Source organism: Pocillopora damicornis, chromosome 14, assembly GCF_964200805.1.
Source record: "Pocillopora damicornis chromosome 14, jaPocDami1.2, whole genome shotgun sequence".
NCBI classification, from domain to species: domain Eukaryota; kingdom Metazoa; phylum Cnidaria; class Anthozoa; order Scleractinia; family Pocilloporidae; genus Pocillopora; species Pocillopora damicornis.
Window position 1 is genome coordinate 13,985,532 of NC_142683.1, and position 22,538 is coordinate 14,008,069.

General features: G+C 37.7%; 4 protein-coding genes and 1 pseudogene across 6 annotated transcripts; 2 read left to right on the plus strand and 3 right to left on the minus strand.

Moving 5' to 3' along the window:
- Window positions 1–1,585: 1,585 nt before the first annotated feature.
- Window positions 1,586–3,688, minus strand: LOC113665799 (uncharacterized). 2 transcript variants are annotated; one of them, XM_089193823.1, is made up of 3 exons: window positions 3,553–3,688; window positions 2,680–2,805; window positions 1,586–2,086 (listed from the first exon to the last, which is right to left on the minus strand). In XM_089193823.1, exons 2-3 carry the CDS (start codon window positions 2,762–2,764, stop codon window positions 1,803–1,805), a joined length of 369 nt encoding a protein of 122 aa, XP_089049949.1. In that variant the 5' UTR covers window positions 2,765–2,805; window positions 3,553–3,688; the 3' UTR covers window positions 1,586–1,802. The 2 variants fall into 2 exon arrangements, with proteins under 2 accessions (XP_089049949.1, XP_027037324.2); XM_027181523.2 differs by having other exon boundaries at window positions 3,548–3,688.
- A 2,934-nt stretch (window positions 3,689–6,622) lies between these two features.
- On the plus strand, window positions 6,623–7,822 carry LOC113665797 (uncharacterized). The gene has a single exon (XM_027181521.2). The coding sequence runs from the start codon at window positions 6,987–6,989 to the stop codon at window positions 7,593–7,595; it is 609 nt and encodes a 202-aa protein (XP_027037322.2). The 5' UTR covers window positions 6,623–6,986; the 3' UTR covers window positions 7,596–7,822.
- A 2,157-nt stretch (window positions 7,823–9,979) lies between these two features.
- Window positions 9,980–11,001, minus strand: LOC113665815 (uncharacterized; annotated as a pseudogene).
- Window positions 11,002–11,833: 832 nt separating this feature from the next.
- LOC113665814 (sphingosine 1-phosphate receptor 1-like) lies at window positions 11,834–14,212 on the minus strand. Its single transcript, XM_027181535.2, has one exon. The coding sequence runs from the start codon at window positions 13,625–13,627 to the stop codon at window positions 12,689–12,691; it is 939 nt and encodes a 312-aa protein (XP_027037336.2). The 5' UTR covers window positions 13,628–14,212; the 3' UTR covers window positions 11,834–12,688.
- A 2,325-nt stretch (window positions 14,213–16,537) lies between these two features.
- Window positions 16,538–21,961, plus strand: LOC113665807 (tachykinin-like peptides receptor 99D). 2 transcript variants are annotated; one of them, XR_016182931.1, is made up of 2 exons: window positions 16,538–19,429; window positions 20,105–21,961. XR_016182931.1 is itself a non-coding variant. In XM_089193824.1 (2 exons), the coding sequence occupies exons 1-2, from the start codon at window positions 19,378–19,380 to the stop codon at window positions 21,085–21,087; spliced, it is 1,035 nt and encodes a 344-aa protein (XP_089049950.1). In that variant the 5' UTR covers window positions 18,355–19,377; the 3' UTR covers window positions 21,088–21,961. The 2 variants fall into 2 exon arrangements, 1 of the variants encoding a protein (XP_089049950.1); XM_089193824.1 differs by having other exon boundaries at window positions 18,355–19,429.
- The last annotated feature ends 577 nt before the right edge of the window (window positions 21,962–22,538 follow it).

The following is a 22,538-nucleotide window of genomic DNA, read 5'->3' on the forward strand; positions in this document are numbered from 1 at the left end:
ATTTCTTACTACAATGTTAATGCATTCTCAAGTATAAGGTAACAGTGATATTCAAGTGAAGTTAAACGTCAGCTAGAGGTCACTTTTAGACGAAGCATTAAATTTTCGGATTAAATCCCATCGGAAATTTCGCTTGAGTTCTTGGGAGAGAAAAGCTGAACCCTTAGTTATGTGTCTTGGTGACGGAAATTTGAAAAAAAACTCCATTTAGATGGAATTAAATTTTTCGTCGAGCACGTTTACTAAAATTCAGATGTTTCTTGAGTTGATAATATTCTACTTGTAATCATTCTACTGTATCAGCCATGACTCAAATATTTTTCTTTAGATAAACGGGACGAAAGCTTCGGAAAATCTTGTACAGTTTTAAAATAATTGACCAAAACAATTTTAATTGTTGTCCGACGCCAACGGAAATTTGCCCAGCTGTTGAAATAATATACTACGATCAAGTTTGCCATTAGCGACAAAAATTGCTGACTTATTATTAGCAATCCATTGACGACTTTTAGAACTGTAGCCGGCAAAAGTCTTTTGGACAGAGAGTAATTCGAAAATTACAGTGGAACATGACAGTTTCCATAGAGCGCGCGTGAAGACCTTTATGCTTGGTTGCCATCATTAAAATATTTCTGTGTAAGTGACGGCTTAGAGAGCGAGTGTTCAGACACATGCTTGCAATTGTTGGTAATCCCAGCGTTAAATTATCCTTTTCAAAAGGTTATCCATTTTTCAACTCGAATTAAGCTTAAATTACGTCAGTGTAGGCTAAAACGAGAAAAAGAATTTTAAAATCAAAACCCCTATGACAAAAATTGCTATTAGCAATCCATTGACGAATTTGAGAACTCTAGCCGGTAAAAGTCTTTTGGAGAGAGAGTAATTCGCAAATTACAGTGAAACACGATAGTTTCCATAGAACGAGCGTAAAGACCATTGTGCTTGGTTGCCATCATTATAGGTTTCTGTGTAAGTGGCGGCTTTAAGAACGAGTGTTCATACACATGCTTGCAGTTGTTTGTGGTCACAGCGTTAAATTATCCTTTTTGAAAGGTTATCCATTTTAAACTCGAATCAAGCTTAAATTATGGCAGTGTAGGCTAGAACGAGAAAAAAACTGTCAAATCAAAAACCTTTACGGCGTTGACGAGAGGTCAGCGAGTGGGGCGCGCATTGTGGAGGTCCTGGGTTCGAATTTCGCTCATACTTGTTACCGGAGTTTGAAGTAGGGACCATAGCAAACATTCATTCCAGCTAGTCAGAGATGGGAAATCTAGATTTTGTTTCACACGCGTTCGAGAGAGCATGCTTCAGTTCCCTGAAATTCAGTTACACAAGGACTACGCCCAAGAACACCATTTTCGAAAGGATATGTATCTTTGAAATTTCAAATCGCAAACCGTTCGATTGCAGATTTTAGGGTTACTTTTTAATTTTTAACAAACGAATGACTGGGTTTTTCGGTTATCCTTCTTCATTAAATTATACCTTGACGGTTCAAATCATGGTAGATGGCCTAACCACACAGGAGATACGGAGATAAAAGATTTCCTTTCCTTTGAAACTCATACCTGACAATAACTTCTGGATGATTTTTAATGTATTCAAAACTACGTAATTTGTTTACAAATTTTTTCTTTACCAGTTTAAACAAAAGATACTCTGTTTGAAAACAAGCATAAAATTGATTGTTTTCGATGACTACCTATCTGAATAGTATAATTCACATCTCATAGGCGTCCAAAAGAAATTTTAAAAAATTATATATTTGACCTGAATTATCCTAACCATGAGCAATGACATCATGGAATCCGTAACTTTTTCCTAAGACGAGACGCAGCCTTTACGCATATAAATCCTTCCTTACAAGTCTTGGTTCCTAAATCAGCATATGTTGAACTCGAACGACCCTCTTCAGGTAAACACATCGTTCCAGGTCCATCGCAAGTCATTCGGCAGCATTTCAGCCCCCTTGCATCACACATTGTTGCTTCAGGGACAAGATCATGATGGGGCTTACACTGAGGGGAAACCAGTTGGCAAGACGACAGAGCCCCTCTATGGTCGCACTCGCAGTGGTCACAACCTGTGAAAATTATTCCTGTTATAATCATTCAATTAACTCACGGGAGGCTTCCAACAATACTGATTTTAGCAGTCTGTAGGGTGCGTGTTAGATATGGGGACACTGTATTAGCTAACCGTAAAGTCTCTGTGGCTCAGCGGTAGAGCTCTTGAATCCTCCGTTCAAATTTTCTTGAGTCAAGCAATTAAGGCCCAAATTGTATAGTTAACGCAACCGACGCAAGTTCTGGTCGAATTTACTATAGATTTCTCTAGCTGTGGCTCAGCGGTACAGCGCCGGAGCACGGACTGAATCCGAAGTTCTTAAGTTCGATTCCTCATGGGGACTCAAAATTTTCCCTTTGTCCCACGCTCTAGATAAGAGAAAAAATTATCTTCTTAATGACTCATTACAAGATATCCTACATAAACTGAGCAGTTTATAAACTCTTGCTCATAAGTACACGTGCTTTAGGTTGAAACCGTCAAAGCCCCAAGAGATGGTTTCTGTGAGAGAAATCATCGGTAGAAGTTTCCTTTATATTCTTTCAATGGTTGTAAGTTACGTGTGCAGAATGTGCTACACTAGGGTCACTCAAGCGCGCAAGCACTAACCTTTCACAGAGAGAATTGTGTGAAGCAACGGCAAAAGGCAAACTAGTGTACGAGCTGTCATCTTTCGTAGAGCGTCAAACCGCATCAAAAGGCACAGAACAAAATCAAGTCAGCTTTTTCCTATTCCTAGAATACAATCAGCGACAATATTGTTGACACTTTGCCGTTGAGATGGCAATATTCTGGTGTAGCAGGAGGAAGAAGACCCTTGGAATGGGGCGAAAACTCCGTGGGAACGAAATTGGTCCTTTCGGTTTGATTCTCTCGAGTTTTCACGAGAGATTGTATTGTACATGTTGTAGTAGAAAAAAAAAGAAAAAAAAGAAGAAGAAGAAGAAGTAGAGAAAATAAAAGGGAAACAAGGAAAAGAGGGGTCCAGCCTAAGCCAAGTCTGTGAGTGTTCTTGGCTTGGGTCTTGGCTGTCTTGGACCTTCGACTGTGAGCCCATGTGCACAGAGAGACACTCCCAGATCTCGCTCGAACAATGAAGTAAAAGAGAGGGCTGGAAAGGTAGAATTTCCCTAAAGTGTGGCGTACGGCTGTGTGTAATAGTAGCAGCAGGTATTTCAACTTATGCCTCGTTTTCGTATTTATACCAGCAGTGACACCTGCTAACTGAAATCACTGTCGAAGGTTATTCTATTTGTAATAAAATCCAATGAAAAATTCTTAAGAAAGCTAAATATATAAGGATTGATAAAGTAATTTTTCCAAATGTTATTTGAAGTTTATTGGGTTGGATTAGCCCTAATTAAAATTATGGAACATAGCAGAGTTCAACCTGTCATAGTCTAAACAACTCGTTTTATTTTGGCTCGTTGTTCTTAGAAAATCAGCTGGATAATGAAATAAAAGTTAAAAATCTTACCTTACTTCTTGCTTGCTTTTTCTTTGTCGAAATGTTTTAAGAGTATAAAGTACAGTATGAAGCGCGATGGCGAAATTTTCACCGACGAATCGTAGTGCTTTTGAACGGCGCTTTGCCTCTGCTTCAGGTAAATAGACAGATAAATTTTTAACGAATTAACGTTGAATTCGATTTGTGACAGGTGTTCATGTGCTTATTCGAAAAACCTCAGCTTATTAATGATCAAATGCAGGCGTTGTTATGAGGAGTTAGTGTTTCACCCAATCAGAGATGTGCAAGTCACTTTTGTGTAGACGGAAATTTTTCAGTAGGAATGAGGAGTATGTAACATCTGCTTGTAAGCCCCTAACTGACATTCAAAATCACAAAAAGAAACGAGGGAGAAAATTTTTATAGAGAATGTTGTTGTTCGATGTGGTTTTGTAGAAAAGTGACCGTTCAATCATTTGTGTCATCATGAGACTCAGGCTACAACAGATAGAAAAGGGCTACTCAAATGTTTCGACTTCTTTAAAAAACGCGCTATGTTTGGATGTTATTAAGGCAGTTGTGTTTGAAGAAGGAAAATGTCTTTTGATCATGTCAAAATTGTAGAATAAAGGACAAATTCTGAGTCCTGGTGAGGACTCGAACCTCAGAAGATCGAATTCCGTGCTCCGATGCTCTACCACTACTCTACCACTGAGCCACAGGGAGCAGCTGGGTCATTTCATAGGTGACACGCGTCCTGCATACTGCTGGGATCAGTATTGTCGAATGCGTCATGAGCGTAAACAAGAATACGGAAGATGGTAAATTTTGAGCTTGATAAGATATAGAAAAAGATGTTTTTTTGTATTTTCAAAATCGCGAAACAAAGAAGAAAATCTGATTAACCATCAGAATTTGAACCTCAGGGGATCGTATTCCGCTCTCCAATGCGCTACCACAGCGACAGAAAAACTCTATTGTGAACTAAGCCAGCTGCGTTGCTGTATTTATTTATCAACCTCGGCCACAACATGAACCGATGTAAATACCTCAGGAAAAATCGTAACTTAGGACATAACAGCCTGAACAATGAAAACAACGAAAGAATGGTGATTTGGACCCATGACCGCTCTGTGATACTTGTGCAGTGCTCTTGGTTCTAGACCCTTCTCTTACTAGCCTGCATGCTCACGTGCCTGCAAATGAAAATTCTAGACATTGTTATTAACCATGTTGTCGAGACCAGAGAGGGTAAATTACGCGAATGTAAAAAATGTAGCAGTTAGCCGCGCCATTTATGAAAGAAGTCTGTTTGTTCGTTATGAATATACGTTGTAATGTGTTCATCTATCTCGCTTACTTAAAACTTAACCAGTGATAAGCTGCCATTTGGTGCGATATCTCAGTGAATTGGTGAGAACGCCACATTACCATCCAAAGTAAAAGTACTAAGTAGAGTACGAACAATGCGCGAATCAAGTGGAAATATATGAACGATAGCCTCTATCTGTACCAAGATGTGATCAGTTTTCCGAGATCGAAGTTCGTGAAAAACTGTAACGTCCAAGGAGAAATATACGAGCATATTTCCGCACAAAATGAAAAATAAATATTTGCCCTCTTCTGTAACAAACATAAAACGCTCTCTCATCTTCAATAAAGTTCGAAACGAATACTTATCTTAATGGACGTAAGGTTTGAAAATTTGGGAATATCGCTTGGGTGATATTCTCGTATATCACTTAGTTTCAGCTGGGGATAATCGGTCACGTGCTGCGCTTAGACCAATCGCGCGCGAGCAAATTACTTATTGTAAAGTTGCCTGTTTCGTATTGTAGTAAAAAACCGGTTTAACTGGTCGGCTGCGCGCGTTACGCTTCTCAATCTGCCTCGTTTTTCTCACTTTTAAGAAATGCGTATAAACTAAAGCAGCTGGATAATAAATAATTACTTAGACGTTTTGGTCTGCAGATCGCTGAATTTTTTACTCATAGTTAGGGCTCATCAGAATACGGCAAAACTCGTAAAAATACTCAATGATATTACACCTCAAAACGTCTAATAAGATACAAATATATTGCAAACTGATTTTGGTTCGGACCCCGTTCGACCCTAAATTTTATTCAAGTTTTAAAATCTCATCAGCTTATAGGTTGCGTAAATATGATTGCTATGACCTTTGCCCTGTCAAATTTTTCTCTAAAATTTCTCTTGCTTCCCCTTCTTTTATTGAATATTTGATCAAAATAATTGTAATGTGCTCTTGAGCGCAATACTTATGCAAACATTTACAGACTATACCTGAAATGATTTTGAAGACAAATCCCGCAGTTAGTTCATTCAAATCGGATTACCAATGTGACAAAAAATAATAATAATATAAAATAATACTGAGCCACAGAGAAAAAGAGGAAAAGAGAGAAAGAAAGTGAAAAGTAGCTGAGTTTTTAAACTGACGCCAACTTAATGATTAAAAATAAGGATAAGAAATATTTACTTTCTAATACAATTCTTTCTCACGTGTAAGTTTTCTTTCGTACGTGGACAGGCGGGGGTCAACTTCATCTCATGTTGTGTAATCAGTAATAAGTTTTATTTTTTGTTTTTGCTTCCGTTGAACCAAGAAGCTCACGTTTTAAAACACGTTCAGTTTGTCATTAAGTTTAAAAATAGCCGCAGCTGGAGATGAAAAACACTGAGGTAGTTTGCGCGATCTAACGTCAGCTAAATTACCCGCGCGTGATATTTTCCATTCCCGACACAAACCTTCCAATCCATGAAACATCGTCTCCGAAAAGAATAGTTTATTACTTTCGAGACAATATACAACTTAATGCTTTGCCATTTTTGTTTTCTTTTGTTCAGTATTCTTTTGATTTGTTTCTCTGTTTCATATTGCTCTGTCTGTCTCATGTTTTAACATAACATTAGCAGAAATTGGCAGTGAGGGGGTGCTATCAGCATAGATTTCGTTACATAACCTTTTACCAAACTGCTTTCAGCTTATTATTAATCGTGTAATCATTAACAAACGCGTGTTAAAGCCGGTTTCTTTGAATGTTTTGTTTTATGAAAAGGATAAATGAAAAGTATACATTTATTCGACGGTATATGAAATAGCGCTTATATTACAAAGACGAACTGAGTTTCGCCCCATGTTGTGGGAAATATTGAATTACTTGCTCGCGATAAGGCCAAAGAGCTAAAGACGAGTGAGAATGAAAATTGTTTTTAGCAAAACAATGCTACAATCAGTCGCTGTAACACGGAACGTATGTGTTATATAACAAAGTAATGGTGGAACTCACGTGTAAAGTACACCTGTCCATTGCCCGTTGCTTCCTGATAGAGAGAAATAAAAAGGATTCATAAACACTACGAGCTTTAAATATCAAGAATCATGCTAAGACCAGCTCTAGACGATCGTCGCATTGAAAGTATTTAGGTTTTATCAGAGCATTTTCCAGAAATGTTTACTTCTACCAACGGTACCCGTATTGTCTTGACCAAAACTAAAGAAGTCTACTCCAGTCCAGAGAGTAAAGATGCAGAGAACCGCACACAGCGGTCATCTTCTAATCTAATTCCGAACTATGGAGGCCTTCCAGAATCGAAGATGTTTCCACCTTTCTTGAGATACGCAAAAAGCACAGATTGCGGTAGCTACGCGAACAGAGGGAAATATTTAGGAGGAGAATTCGCCGATTTCGAGAACGCAGCTCAGGTAGTAACCTACGCACATAGCATGGGAAGAGGCTTCAAAACCTCAGGCGCTAAGTATCTCGAGAAAACAGATGAGGTAACAGAAAAACCGTCAGAGAAAGAAATGAAGGAAGATTCATACGACGAAGATGATACAAATAACGGAAAAGAGGGAAAGGAGAGCTACTGGGAACGGCGAAGGAAAAACAATGCCTCGGCGAAAAAGTCGCGTGATGCAAGGAAATTTCGTGAACTGCAAACGCAATTAAAAGCGGCTTTCCTTGAGAGAGAGAACTTGCGAATGCGTACAGAGCTTATGATCATCCTTAAAGAAAACGCTTGTTTGAAACGAGTTTTATGCGCCAAAATGATATGATGGATACGTGTTACTATGTTTTGGTATTCCTGCGAAAAAAAAAGGATTTGCGATTGTGTTTTTTTTTGTCTTTATTAATGTTTACATTAAACTAGGTTGATATGTTGCGATGTAATGCTATGCGAGATAGCAGTTTGTATATTGTTAACCTTCACCAAACTGCGTTCAAAATGTCAGTTTTAAACGCTTTGATTTATTCAAAATTCTTCATTAAACTTGAAATAACATGCTTGTTTTGCGGTCTTTCTTATGTGTATTTCGTAACTTCGCGATAGCAAACTTGGGAGGGGAAGAAGGATGGGAATGGGTGGAACTTTCCACCGATATTAGAAAAACAATCTAAAAGAAGCTGCAACGAATTTTCAAGGGATTAGACAGATTTAACAACTGTGTCTGTCAACAAAGTTTCGAAACAAATATGGATACAATTTCGCAAATTTGAAAGGCTCAAAATCGTCCAGAGTTCTGTGGAAATTTCGCGAAATGAGTCAGAAAACGCTGCATTCGTCAAATGAATCGCTTTCAAACGAAAGGACGACCGCGCAAAGTCAATATGAACATTGAAAATAATCGCAAAAATCTGAGCCTTCAATAAGCCTCGAAAGTGTGTGAACTCAACCTGAAAACAGACAAAATCTTCAAATCACGTGCGAACATCTTCACCACTTATTAGTTATAACCGATGCCATTTTTGTGGCATTGTTATTCATGATCCTGTTTTTGAATAAATAATGAAAGGAAAGCTTTTGTTTAGTCTATGCCGGTGAAATTCGAACTTCTTGATCATATTTAACCTTGAAACAGGCTAAGAGATGGCCCTTTGTTAGAGTCGTTTCAGGGTGTTTATGACTTCGAAAAAAAATATATGAACCTGCTGAATCTGCTGAAGTTTTAAATAAAAATGTGATAGTAAAATGCTTTTAAGAGTAAAATGCTTGCGGTTATGTTTCCGCTTTCGTGACATCTCAAGTCCTATAAAAACGGAAGACAATTCATAGATCACTTCTCGTTTAAACATCTGCAAAACTATACGATAAATTTGCACCAAATTATGAAAAAAATTATTCTGAATAAGTAGTTGATGAGATTTTTCAGCGTCGGGCTAACATTTCATCTGAAGGAAAGAAAAAATTGTAAAATACTCCTCTCTGTACGTTCGAGATTTAAAGGAGGAGGAGAGGGAAGTCACGTGATTCATCTTCATCGAACTTTCTAATGTCTCCATATTTTTCCCAAATTAAGACAATTTTTTTTAGATTAATTCCATAAATTTCTATAGACCATAAACACAAACAAGTCAATCCTAACACTTTCTAAACCATTCTTATGTTCGTGACAAGGCTCCAAAATTTCACCTTCAATAAATGTCTTTAAGATTGAACAAAGGCACAACGTATGCCCTAGATGCAGCTCCATACCAGCTCTGTCTGAGGTTCAAATCCGACTAGGTATGCCATTTCGCTCAGCCCTGTTCTCACGATTCCAGGAGGATTTCTCTCCTTTTTCAATTTGGCATTTTCCATTTATGGGCATTGGAGATTTTTCTCACAGGTTACCCAAAAGGCTGGCAAGGGAAAGTTTGTTTACGAATTCTTACAGAAAGCCGTAGCAATTTCACTAGGTTCAATTAGTAAGCACAGGACTGCTATTTAGTCCTGTAAATTTTTTAATATTGACATTCAGTCAGCAATGCTGTAAGTGAAAACACAAGTGCTCTTAAATTAACAATTGTAATCATCCCAACAGACAACATAATAGCAACGAGAGAGTAAACACTGTTATTAACAGTAATAGCTAGGTGGCATTTCAAAGTTATTTAGATCTCTTGCTGTCTATTTTGAAAACTTTATTGACTAATAAAGATGATCAAATAAAAGAGCTTCAAGTTCCGCTATCTAAAAAAGTCTGTAAAATGGTCAGGTCATATGTCATGTAGAAGTCGTCATAAAATTTCCTCTCTGGCTAGTGAATAATTAAATATATTTGTAGTGTTCATGATTGCAATTTCCTGTGAAGGAAATGAATGCTGAAAGATAAGTAAAGTCGGTTCTGTCAGTTGCTTCTTATTACAAACGCTTGTACAACAAAGGTAACTGAATGTATCGATCATTCTTTTTCTAAGTAATTATAGTATCTATTTTCAGCAACAATCCTAATGTAACAACAAATTCTTTTCAACTTTTTTCGTTTCGAAAATCAAGCATTTTGCAAAAGTATATATATTTTTTCATATTACTGAGATCACGAGCAGGTATTCATGACGTGTAAGTGGTGACACTTGAAATAAGTACAATACTAAAAGCCGACCGGGAATTCTCCATTGACGATTTTTTCATTAATCAGGCAGAAAAACTCAGGGATGTCCAAATTTCTCAAACAAGGAAACCAGAAAAGAACAGATTACTTTGGAACAAATGCGATTCGAATTCATGTACGAATGATCTTTACACTACAAGTTTGGAGCAAAGGTGTGAAGTTTAATATTGATACCGCTTTGACTTTTAAAGTAGTTAGCATTCTCAGTACCATGCTGATATGGTTTCCTATTGGCTCTCCTACTTGGAAATATGTTTTACTCCATAACGAATGTTGTTCATTCTCCAGAAGTAAAGACCTGGGTTGAACGAAGAGGAAGAGAATAGAAGAACTAAGCATACTCTATTGATTGCAATTAAATTTGACTTGGAGCTAAGACTAATGATAAAACTTAAAACAAGTGGCAGAAACAAGAAAGTAAATAGCAGTAAGATGTACCATGTGGTGGCCACAGATTTCTTGTATTTTGCCAAGCCGATGGCCGTTCAGCCAAAATTCTGTAGCGTTTCGTTTGCCTGAACTTGCCGCTGGTGAATACGAATAATTTGGTAAACTTTGAAGTACGAAAACGACGTTATAAAATAACAAGAGAGTACTTCGATGGTAATCAACGACACAACAACCTTTGGACGCCAATGAATCCGAGCCAGTACAAGAGGAATGGGGATGAGCAACATGACTCCTACGATGATACCACCTCGACGTAAAGTAATCAAAGCTCTTCGAGACATGTACAGCCATCTCTCAGTAGACATGACTGCCACCAAAAAACCGTGATTGATACAAAGGATATGGTGATACCACTGTTGACTGTGTCCATGGTTCTAAATTTCTCCATGTTGATAATTCCTGTACGAGGATATTCCAGATATACAATGGTGGACGTTATATACACCGGCTGAGCTATGAGCCCTGTGCACAAGTCAGTCAGGGCTAACCCACTAAAAATGATGAGAATAGGTGTTCGTGAAAAATTTTTCTTCCAAATTGCCGTCAAGATTAGGAGATTTCCAAGGACTGCTATCACTGACAATACTGCGATGAGTGTTGATATTGTGATATCGACCTGTCGAAGGAACCGGTCCCGCATGTTTTCTTCCAGATGGCATGAAGCGAAAGGTAGTTGTTGAGGAAGCCAGGTCGTGTTGTTATTGCACATGAGGTTAGCTTGATAATTTGCTCTAGGTTGAGCTTGGCGAAGCAGTCAATAGAACAGGCACCCTCTCTTGTTTAGAGAATATGTAGAAGCTTTCTTGTTTTTTGACAAACTCTTGAAAAGGAGGTGGATAACAAACATTAACAATGGAAAGAACTAATACATTCTTGTAAGGACTCATCCGGTGCCAATTTAATATTTTTCCTTTAAGAGTTTTCATGTCAGAAAAGCAATTTTCTGTAATCAAAATTTGCGAGATATCTCAAAGAGTTCTTTGTAAGACTGCTGTTAAGCTTTCCCTGCACTGCCTATGCTTCATTTTAATCCTGTATTGCGATCATCTCTATTTTTAGGGCAGAAATGTTTTTTTGCCTTGACATCAAACTTACTCCTTTCAAATAATTGTTGAGAGACAAATATTTTTAAAATTGACAACTCTCTGAGTCATTCTTTCATGCTAATTTTTTTAATTAATTCTTAGTGATATCGATCGATGGTCTGCAAACGCTAACTAAGTGTATGAAAGATGTATCTTTGTGGTGCATGCATTTTGAAATACGTGCATCTATAGAGTCTTCTTACTTTTTCTCTACAGAAGCAAATATTTTTTTATTTAATCATTAAGAATCAAACATTTTCCTACCAATTTCATATAAAGTTAAAAATGATGCTCTGTTTTGAAAACCAAATATTTCAAAGTGCTTGGCGTAATGTTCCGTTCTGAAGGCAAGTGCACGCTAAAATAACAGGCTCTGACAAACAATGACTCTAATCTGGCGTTTTTTTTTTTTAATGAATAAATAATTTATCCTTTTTTTAAGTTTATGGATGAAATACATATATCGTCAAAGCTTTCCCAGTGGAGAGCAAGCTTTTCTTTCTCAGGAAACTAATTAAGGAAATTGAAATTGGGCTAGTTGTTATTTGAGGAAGAAATATTAAGCAAGGATGGTTTAGATTCACTTGGAATAATGTTTGCAAACGGAAAAAAAGACATGTCTTTGATGGAAGGAAAGTTCGGTGACAGATTAGTTGAATGTCGTCTAGATGCGTTATCGGTTGGTATCGAAACTGATGGAAAATACACGGGATAAAATTTTTTAAATTTTTTCAAAATTTGACTAAAGACTTGAATTGCTAGGGCTAATGGTTAACGTCGTTGACTAATCCTTTTCCTTTTAATAATGGAGACAATTCTTCACAAATCCTAAATGTGACAACTAATCAGGCCTAAACATGAGCAGGCATTTCGGTGTTTGTTTTTTAAAATAATGAGGTTTCTATCAGATTGCTATTATAATTTTAGTTATTGGAAAGATCGCTTTTTAAGACAGATCAACAGAACGTCTTATCCAATCTGTTTAATTTTCCATACGCTTGTCAGCCCTGGTACTTTGCAAATTATTTGTGCTACATGCTCAAGAAACCTGGTTCCCCTTTGGAAAATTCATTTCTGATGAGCTTAAATCACGTCTAAGTGACAACGATATGTGTTCAGACGATACTAAGCTAACCACTTACACCAGGTGACCAAGTAAGTTTAGTTTTAAGTATTTCCCATCTCCGTCCTTCGTCCTTGTCGTAATTCATAATGACGTTACTTTAATCAGTGTAATTCCCGTTAAAAAACAAAACAGTCACGTAGCTGCTTAACTCCATGACGAATATCTCGCATTCTCCAAATGTAAAGCGCTGGGTTGAGAGACGAAGACAGAAATAAAAACACTACAGATACTCTAAAGGAAAAATATGTTTCCAAAGTCATTCTGCTAACTCCATAGTACATCACAGTGGAGATAATATAAGGCACGAAACAAATAGAAAACAGCAAGAGAATATAAATCATAGTTGCTATCAATTTCTTGTACTTCGCCAGATCTATCGCCGGCTGACCAAAACTGTGACAAGTTGTGCTCGCTCGGACCTGGTGCTTATGTAGGCGAATGATTTGGTAAACTTTGAAATGTGCGTATATTGTGATTAGATAACAAAATAAAATCTGGGCAATGAAAAGTAATCTCGTTGTCCGTCCATGATTATTCTCTAAAATCCGAACAACAACCATAGGTATCCCAAAAAGCAACACGATGAGGACGGTGAGACATCCGCTATGCCATGTTATGAGAGATCGCCGTGACATGTGGAGCCATCTTTCAATGGACATCACTGCGATGGTTAGAATCGTCATGGTAATGAAGGCAACTGCAGCGCTCTCGCCGATTGTACGTATCGTTATAACAAGCACTGGTGTTTGACATATTACTGTCGAGCTTATCGAGTAAATCAAAAGCGTTGCAGCGTACAGAGGCTGAGCAATGAGTCCTGTGCACAAATCATTAAACGCCAATCCACTCAACAGGATATGAAATGGTGTACGCAAGAAGTTCCTCTTCCAAATTGCCGCCAGAATCAGCAAATTTGCCACTACAGCGACTGGTGACAAAGCAGCAACAATGATAGAGGTGGAGAGAGAGACCTGTTTCGTTCTGAAGTCATCATCGTTAGAAGTAGTAAGAGAAACAAGCCTTTCTTCACAAGAGAGAGTCGTGTTGTTCGTCATATCAACTCGCCTAGATCATGCTGCGATAATAAAATCAAAGTTTGCTACGAGATGATTGAATCTGAAGGGAATCCTAAAAATATATTTTTGTAGTGTTCATGCACGAATCTGAAACCTTGAAGAAAAAGACGAAACAATCCAAATTCTGTCCATGTGTTCAAGATAAGCAAGCTATAAAAGGTTGGAACGAATAAAGGTTGATTGATATTTGCATTTTTATTTTATTTGCTCACAGGTTTTTTAGCCTCAAACAATGACTTGGGTAAATAAGGTATCAACATTTCCTTTAAGCAGTTTCTTAATTAAAGTTTTTCGGAGCATTTATGTTATTCTTTCTGTGTTGATGGAAGCAAGACATTATTATTCGCAAATAATATTGTTTTGCTTTTCGGCATAAAAATTACTAAAATTATCAGTGAAGACGATATATAGAAAAAACTCAATGATCCCCTATCGCTCTGCCGTTACACCTTGAAAAAATTGTGTTTGATTTCGACAAATTAGGTTACCCTTAATAAAAGCTTCATTAGGCTAAAACCATCTGCCAATAGCAGCAGCAGTTAGATCTTGCTTTTTCATCATAGGTCGTTTCATGTCACTCAGCTATTACTTGTGCATTGTGCGGATTCTTTTCAATTGTGCATTTCAGTGTTATGAACCACTTACTTGTGAAAAATTCGTGGCTGACATGATGCGGCGTTTCGTCGCGGCCAAGAGAATCATCAGATACCTTTCGTAAATTTATAGCGAACTCATAGGGCATCGCGCTCAAAGTCCCGTTCACGGAGACAAGATATTAGCAGTCTGGCCCTCAATCGCAGAGGGATGCCCAACCGTGTGTTCACGAGTTACCGTAACTCGTAAACACACGGTTGGGCAAAATTCTTGGGAATTGTTTAGGCCTGTTGGATTATTTTGAAATCCTGATGCTAGTCTTGCGAGCCTTGGTTTGTTATGAGTAGCAAGACCATAAATTTATTTTTACCCTTTGAATGATGTGTCCTTCACCTTTGTATAATAGCTTAATTCTAGTACGATAATCGTCATCGCTTGTCGTTTTTGGGTTTGTCCTTGATCTTTCTTAGAGTCCTCAACGGGAAGTTTTGTCTAGGTTTTAGTCCTCGAAGATTGCTTGTCAGTTTCAAGTATTTTGTTTTTCATTTCGAATGCTACGTGAGATTGTTTTGGTTAACGTTCTAAAAATATGTGAACTCTTCCAAGGTCAGTTGTCCCGTAAGTCCAAACATGCCTACATACGGCATTTAATTACCCTTTAACTCCCATAACTGTGAACAAGACAGAATTTCTCTTTACAATAGCAATATTGTCAAGCGAACTAGTAAGGAGAATGAAGAAAAAATACCAATAACAGGATTGTTAATTGATCCAATACCAAATTCTCCGAACCAACATCTTGAGAATTGTATGTAAGACTGTGAGAATTACTTTTGATATCTTGGGAATGAAAGGGTTAGGAGCGTATACTTAGGGCTGAATTTTAGAGAAGAAAGAGACAGAGTCTCAGAGAGCGAAAAAAAACTGTTCCTGATCAGACACCAGGCGCCTCCCGTTTACACATGCGCGTGATTTTCGAACTACTCTTCCACCAAAATTCCGATATAAGGACATTTCATTATTACTCATTCAACTAAGGTACAGTAAAACTTTGCAATCAGGCATTTGAGAACGCTTAAGAAGTGAGATAACTCTGGGACAACCCGTGAATCTCGGCTTCCAAATATTCCACTTTTTAAAACCGATTCTGGCTGGGCAGATCAAATCAAATCAATTTGATTAAAGAATTGTTTTCTTATCGAACTAATTAGGCGATTTTATTAACCTTCGTAAGTCAGTCGTAGGTTTTAAGCACAGATTTAGAGGTCAGCTCCTAGAGCAGTTCTTGCAGTCATGGCGGTGAACTCCCAACCACTTGAGTTGCGCCGCTGTGTTGAGTGTAGGGTGGCTCAGCGACTGCCTTTACAGCTTCAATATACCAGAGTTTAAGGGAAAAGAAAACATTTAAACTGTCGATTGATTTTGAAATTACTTTAGTCACAAAGTTGTTAATTTTAATTGTAATTATCTCGTAAGCCTCCCCCATGGCGATGTGTTAGTATAGCTCATAGTTTATTGCTCATCGTTAACTAAACAGTCACTTACTTTAACGTTACTTTGCAATCGTGCCTGATAAACCGTTCTACGTTTAGGACGCTTGACAGTCATGCATTGCGAGTACACATCACAATCATGCCTTGCAAAAACACGTTACAACCATGTTTTGGTGTCTTCTGAAAAATGTATTTTAATATCATTTTAAAGATTCAGTGGCCTCAGTTATCTAACTTCAGGCAGCTTTATTTTTCGTTTATAATCAGCACTTAATCTAAAAGTTAATAAGAGGTTCTCAACGGGGTCAACTGATATCCGTAAAACCGCCAAAAACTTTAGCCGTCAGGCGTAAACATTGACAAACTGTAACCGATAGTCGTCATAAAAAGTTAACCGTAAAGAAAATTTCTTGTAACAACAACAAATAGCCAAAATTATAACCGATAACCTCAAACCATAAAAGCAACCGCCCCATTAAGACCCTCTAATAACAACACAAATATTATCAAGTGATAAACAGCGGGTTTTTCTATCATCAAGATTTATCATCGACTTGACTTGTCCGCGAATGTAAAAAGACAAACCTCTAGTTGGGGCCGCACATTAACTGAAATAAAGACAGGATCCTTCGGAGAAAATCTTCACAGCAACAAATTTTGGAGTGCACTTTTTAATAACGTTTAATTTAAAGAGTAGCACAAAGACACAAACAGAAATAATGGTTTAATTTGTATCTGTTGGTTAAGCCATTACGAAGAGCGCTTTAAGCGCTTTTAGCGCTTTTTTTTAGCGCTTTTTTAATAACGTTTAATTTAAAGAGTAGCACAAAGACAAACAGAAGTAATTGTTTAATTTGTATCTGTTGGTAAAGCCATTACGAAGAGCACTTTTTGCTCTAAATTAATCCGAAGAACTCTCCAAAAAATTACGCTTTCCTCGCAATTTTATGACAGAAGTTAGAGCTTCTTAATTACTGCTTGTCGCCCTCATGCGGCTCTTGATAAAAAGTTGCTTTATCTTTTTGTCATGGATTTTAGAAGACGCAAATTTGACATAAGCAACTAAACAGCATTTGTATAACCTATCTTGGAGAGCGATATAGATATAAAACTCTCCAATGAGCTCAGGGGATATTTTTGGCTCGTGACACTGCAGTTTAAGTAATTGAAAACCTGCACACACATTTGAGCACAGGTGATAAATAGGTTATCATACGACATTTGGAAAAGGCCCTAAGATGGTCCATATAATGCGTTTTGAGCGAACAGTTACACGGAATCTAACAACAGCTTGGCGATGTCAAAAACTTACCAGTACTTGTAAGGTGAACTCTAATTGACAAATCTTATTAACTAAGTACTTTCAGCGAAAAGGTTTTGAGGTGGTCTTTTCCATGCACCATAGCACCGCAATACAACATGTTTGACAACAAGAATTGTACTTATCGATACCAAGAGTCGGCTAATTTTAGTTCAGATGGTTGTAGCAGAGAACACCCGGTTTCTTTCCTCAGCGCAGTTGATCTGTCTACATCAGTCATCATTGCTGTTTTATCACCATCGGCTGTGGTTGCGAATGCACTGATTTTGGCCACCATTTGGAAAAGAACTTTTACCAGGACTTCTTTCCATTTTCTTTTAAGCGGATTGGCGTTAACTGACTTTTTCACAGGACTTCTTGCTCAACCTTTTTTCGCTGCGTCGTGTCTAACAAATTCGATAAACATTCGTACAATTGGCGAGAGCAGCAGCGCATACTTCATTGCCATAACACTTATTATCATAACGTTGATGTCCGTTGAACGATGGCTATATATGTCTCAAACATCATCTAATGCACCACGTCGTAGATATTTCTTCCCTATCATGGTGTTTTTTCTCCCAATTCCAGCAACTGTTATTCGCGTGTTAGCTAACCATAAAGATCCGGCGTATGAATATGTGTTTGCCGTAACTACGGCCGTAGAGATGTCGTGTTGTTTTCTTGTGACATTATTCAGCTATTTCAAAGTTTATCGTATTCTACGCCACCACCAACAACAAATTCGTGCCCATTGGGGGTCTCAGAATTTTGGTCAACCCACCATAGACTTTTCAAAGAACAAGAAATCTGTGGCTACCATGGTGTACATTTTGCTATTGTTTTCTGTCTGTTTCATTCCTTACATTGTTGCAGCCCCCCTAAAATTTACTCTTGATTCCAAATATGAAGAAAGAGCCTTCGTTGCTGAGAAAGTGTCAATGGTGCTTTTATTTTTGTCTTCTACACTCAACCCAGGACTGTACGTTTGGAGGATGAGAGATATTCGTACTGGCCTTAAGCAGCTGTTTGGCAGAAGCAATTAAATAAGTTATTCCCGCCAGGTCCATGATCTGCCGATGATCAATTTTAAAACCGGAATAGCTGTTGCCTAACATGAATAAACCAAGTGATGACTCTAGCTAACCAAAGAGTTTCCGACCGGTTATTGGTACAGTAACAGAGCACGGAATCCGAAGATCTGACGTTCGATTCCTGTTCGAAACAAAGATTTTGCTTACTTTGTCTTGCGCTAGAGACAACGGGAATCTACCAATGAAAACAGTTTTAAAGACACGTCTCTTTTTTGCCTAACAATATAAAAACATGTTTGCACATATATGAATATATTATTGACCGTCCTAAAACGCAGTCGACGAGCAAAAGCAACTCAAGAAAACTCACAATTATTTAATGAGGTTATGTTATCCATGACAGCCGGGAAGATTTAGTGCCGCGGAATAAGCACCCAATACAATAGCCTCTTATCTTCATATCTCATCAACTGATCAGCCGACCAAAAATTTAAGGCCTGTTTCATGTCTTGTGCCTAGAAATAGAAGCCTTCCTTTTTCTCCACTTATTTATTAAAACTTTGCTCAGTACGTAATTGTAGGACGGCTGGAACAGGTTGTAATACACAAAAAGATTATATTTAGCATGTGGATGCATTTGCCTATCGAAGACAGGTGCAACTTTGCTTTCATATGCAAAATAATGTTGGGATTAATTTTTCATAGAGCCGTGATCCAATTACCCCAAGCAAATAAATTTTTCTTACAAAAGGATTCTGTGCGAATGAATAATTGAATAAGTTTAAAACTCTGCTGGGTGTCAGTCACCAACATTAAAACAAACGCGTCTCAATATTATATTTCTGGAAGGCAAACAGTAATATCAGGGGTGATAGCTTCTGCAGGGGCAATAAAAATGTTAATCATGAATAAACACACGTCTATAGAAAAGCTTCCGTATTCGAATAAAACCTTCACAGACCATTTGATTATACTAAGTGTGGTGTAGTTTACCATGACAGATAATCATTCAACTTCAAACCATTCTAAAACAAAGCCCAAGTTCCAAAGATAATCTATCATTTTCGTCATTGTTTTATTTTACCAAAGAACTGAATGCAACGTAAATCTTGCCTTCGCAGTTTTGACGTCGCTTAAATTAGATGGTTTGAGATGCAACATCACACCATACTTAGCAAACAATAGATCCTGAAGTCAATTAAAAGCTCCCGCCGGGTCAATTTGCAAGCATATTGATTATAGCAAAGGATTCGAGGAAAAAAAATAAGTACACAGAAGCCCACAAATATCTAATTCCGCAAGCAGGAGATGCAAACACAAAAGATATTGAGGATGAGCAACAAAAGTGCGTCGACAGTGGGTACGGTGAAAAATAATACTCTTAGATGAGTCACTCTCCTCTAAAAATTTGGGAGCAGAGTAAAGCGAAAGTGATTTGGTTCGGTTTTAGCTTTAAAATGCAAAAAAAATTTGGACGAGAACTGATTATTTAATTTTCTTTGTAAATATATCTACTTTAAGGGGATAAGGATAAGAGATCGAAGATATTAATCGAACTCTGTGAAATCATTCATACGACTAATATCGAGTGAAGTTTAGAGCGGAAAATTAGACTCTGTTTTTCACTGTTAATGTCATTATGTCTAGAGAATGAGAAAAATGACAGACACTATGTGGGATCCCTTCTGCTAGATAGTTTTAATCTAGGACAAAATAAGAAACATTTAAGGTACTTTCAGGATCAGAATATTCCAGAGCTCTCCAACCACATAGATCACTCTCGGCATTGCTGATTCAAGCTGTACTGACTTATGTCAGATGAGATCCTTAGAATATCGTCAAGATCTTTCTTTGCTCGATCGGCGACAAAGTCGACTCATAAATTGTATCTCAGTATGAGAAGAGATTAATACTTCCAGTGACGTTCGATGAAAAGTTTAAAACGTCATTCGATAACTTTATTTCAAATCTTAGAAGATCTCAGAATCATATCATTCCAAAATTGATTATGTTCATATCTATACTTTTTTTCCAGCAGGGTTACTGGACTATTCTCTCAGTTCCAGAGTAGCATTCTCGTTCCTGGCGGGTGTGCTGTTTCTTTTCTCCTTCATTGGTAACTCGTCAGTCATTCACATTGTTAGGAAAAGCCAAAACATGAAGTCTACCACTTATCTGCTGATACTCAACATGGCGTGCGGAGATTTGGTGATATCGACATGCACTGGTGTTATGTTAATCAGATATTTGCTCTTTACATCAGTTTGGCCCCTCGGGAGATTTGGAATTTTGTTATGTAAAACAAGCCTGTACATTGCTTTGGTTTCCTTTCTTGCATGTATTTTTAGCTTGGTTGGTATAACAGTAGATCGCTTCATGGCAGTCAGTCGACCCTTGAAACACAAGCGTTGTTCAAAATGGACCAAAATAGCCATTCCGGTCATATGGGCAACGTCCTTTCTGCTGCCAGTTGGTACTTTGTTGGAAATAGATGAAATATCCAATCAGTCTGGGAACACTACGTGTAGTGTTACGATGTCCCATGCCAATTTCATGATACTTGCGTCATGTTTTCTACTGCCGTTTACGTTAATGTCAGTTCTTTATCCCTTGATCAGTTATCGTCTCTGGAAGAGGAAGGTCCCAGGAGAAATCAACGCCCAGCAACAGCGAATAGTAAATCGCACAGCGCGAAGAGTCACATTTATGATGATCACAGTGATAGTCATCTTTTTCATATGTTGGGCGCCACAATTTGTTTTTTCGTGGCTGCATCCATTTGCTGAGCAGCTAGTGATGAAAGCACCGATATGGCTGATTCCCTTTACCATTTTGTTGAAGATTTTCAACGGTGCAGTAAATCCTTTTGTCTACGCGGTATTTAATGAGTCCTTTCGAAAAGGCTTTAGAGACATTTTCGGTTGTGACAAGTTCCTTGAACACAATACAAGGGATCTGGGACTGCAGCAATGCGCTAATACCCAAACGAAACGTAAGCCAGCTGAACATGTCCAATAACTAAACTTCAATTCTATAACTTACTGTGGAATGTATGACCATTAGAATTCCTGGTGCCGTGGGCGTGTTAAGTGATAAACCACTGATGACTCCAAAAGGAGATTAGAACAAAAACGTGGTTCACTGACGAGACGTAGCCGAGTATGTCACTGATGTTCTAACCACATTTTGACGTGTTTTGTGATCTACTACTGTACAGACTAACGGCAAAATGGAAGCTATTTGTTTTGTATGATGACAAAGCAAAATATTGTAAATAGTGGTGTTAGCTATGTGTCTGCCTTCCAAAAGATGATATGTATCTATGAACCAGTCAAAGTGCATATAAAACTTAGCTTTTCATATAAACAGAACCTTCATTTCATTCTCCAAAGCTGTGTAAGAAATATCAAGCTTCACGAAACGCCAAAAATCATGCCAAGCAAGAACCACCATCAGGGCAGAGTTTTTGTTAAATGAAACAGTTTCATTTTATTTTGTACCTTGGCATTGTGATTATATATTTACTGTTATCATTACTATGACTCTACAGGATAACTCTACAAGTTAGCTTTAAGAGATAAGGAAACATCATGTAAATACTTTGAATAATATCATGGTAGTTTTTCTTCGTTATGCTCCTCGTGTTCATTACATAACGAAACGAAAAAACTCAGAATAAACTATGCCTAATGCTTTTCATACATTTACTAGGACAACTTTTATCATCTACAAATCCCTTCACGTTTTTCTCGTACCTTTTAATAAACGCTGCCATTACATCAGGCAGATGGACTATATATATGCGGAAACACAATTTTTGTGGCAGCTTCAAATTGTAGCATAATTTAGTTGAAAAGGAATGATAGAAATAAAATCGTGTCATTTAAATTGTTCTTCTATCTGTGTATTGTTAACAGTTGCTTCAGACTATTCCGAATATCCCTCATTCTCCAAAAGTACAAAACTGGGCTGAGAGAAGAGGAGAGCAATACAAGCACAACAGACACACTCCCTGCTACCATTCCAGCTTTTGAATGTGTGCTAGAATCGACAGGAGCAGCCACAGCAAATGGTGTGAAACATAGAGAGAAGAGCAATAAAATATACATCATGGTGGCCACGGATCTCTTGTATTTTACCAGATTTATTGCATTCTGACCAAATCTTTGAGCTGAAACTTCGCTGGCTTTAATCTGCTGTTCATGACGTCGAATGATCTTATAAACTTTGTAATAAGCAAATAATACGATTGTATAGCAAAATGAAAATTGTGTGATTATAATTACTTCATATATTTTTCTATACCGGAAATTCTGGTGTATTAAAACCAGAATTACAACGGTGGGAACAGGCAGGAACAGCACCACAATTAGGGCGAAATACCTACGACGGGATGTGATGAAGGATCTTCGAGACATGTACAGCCATCGCTCAATGGACATCGCTGTTATGGTCAGAATGGTAACGGA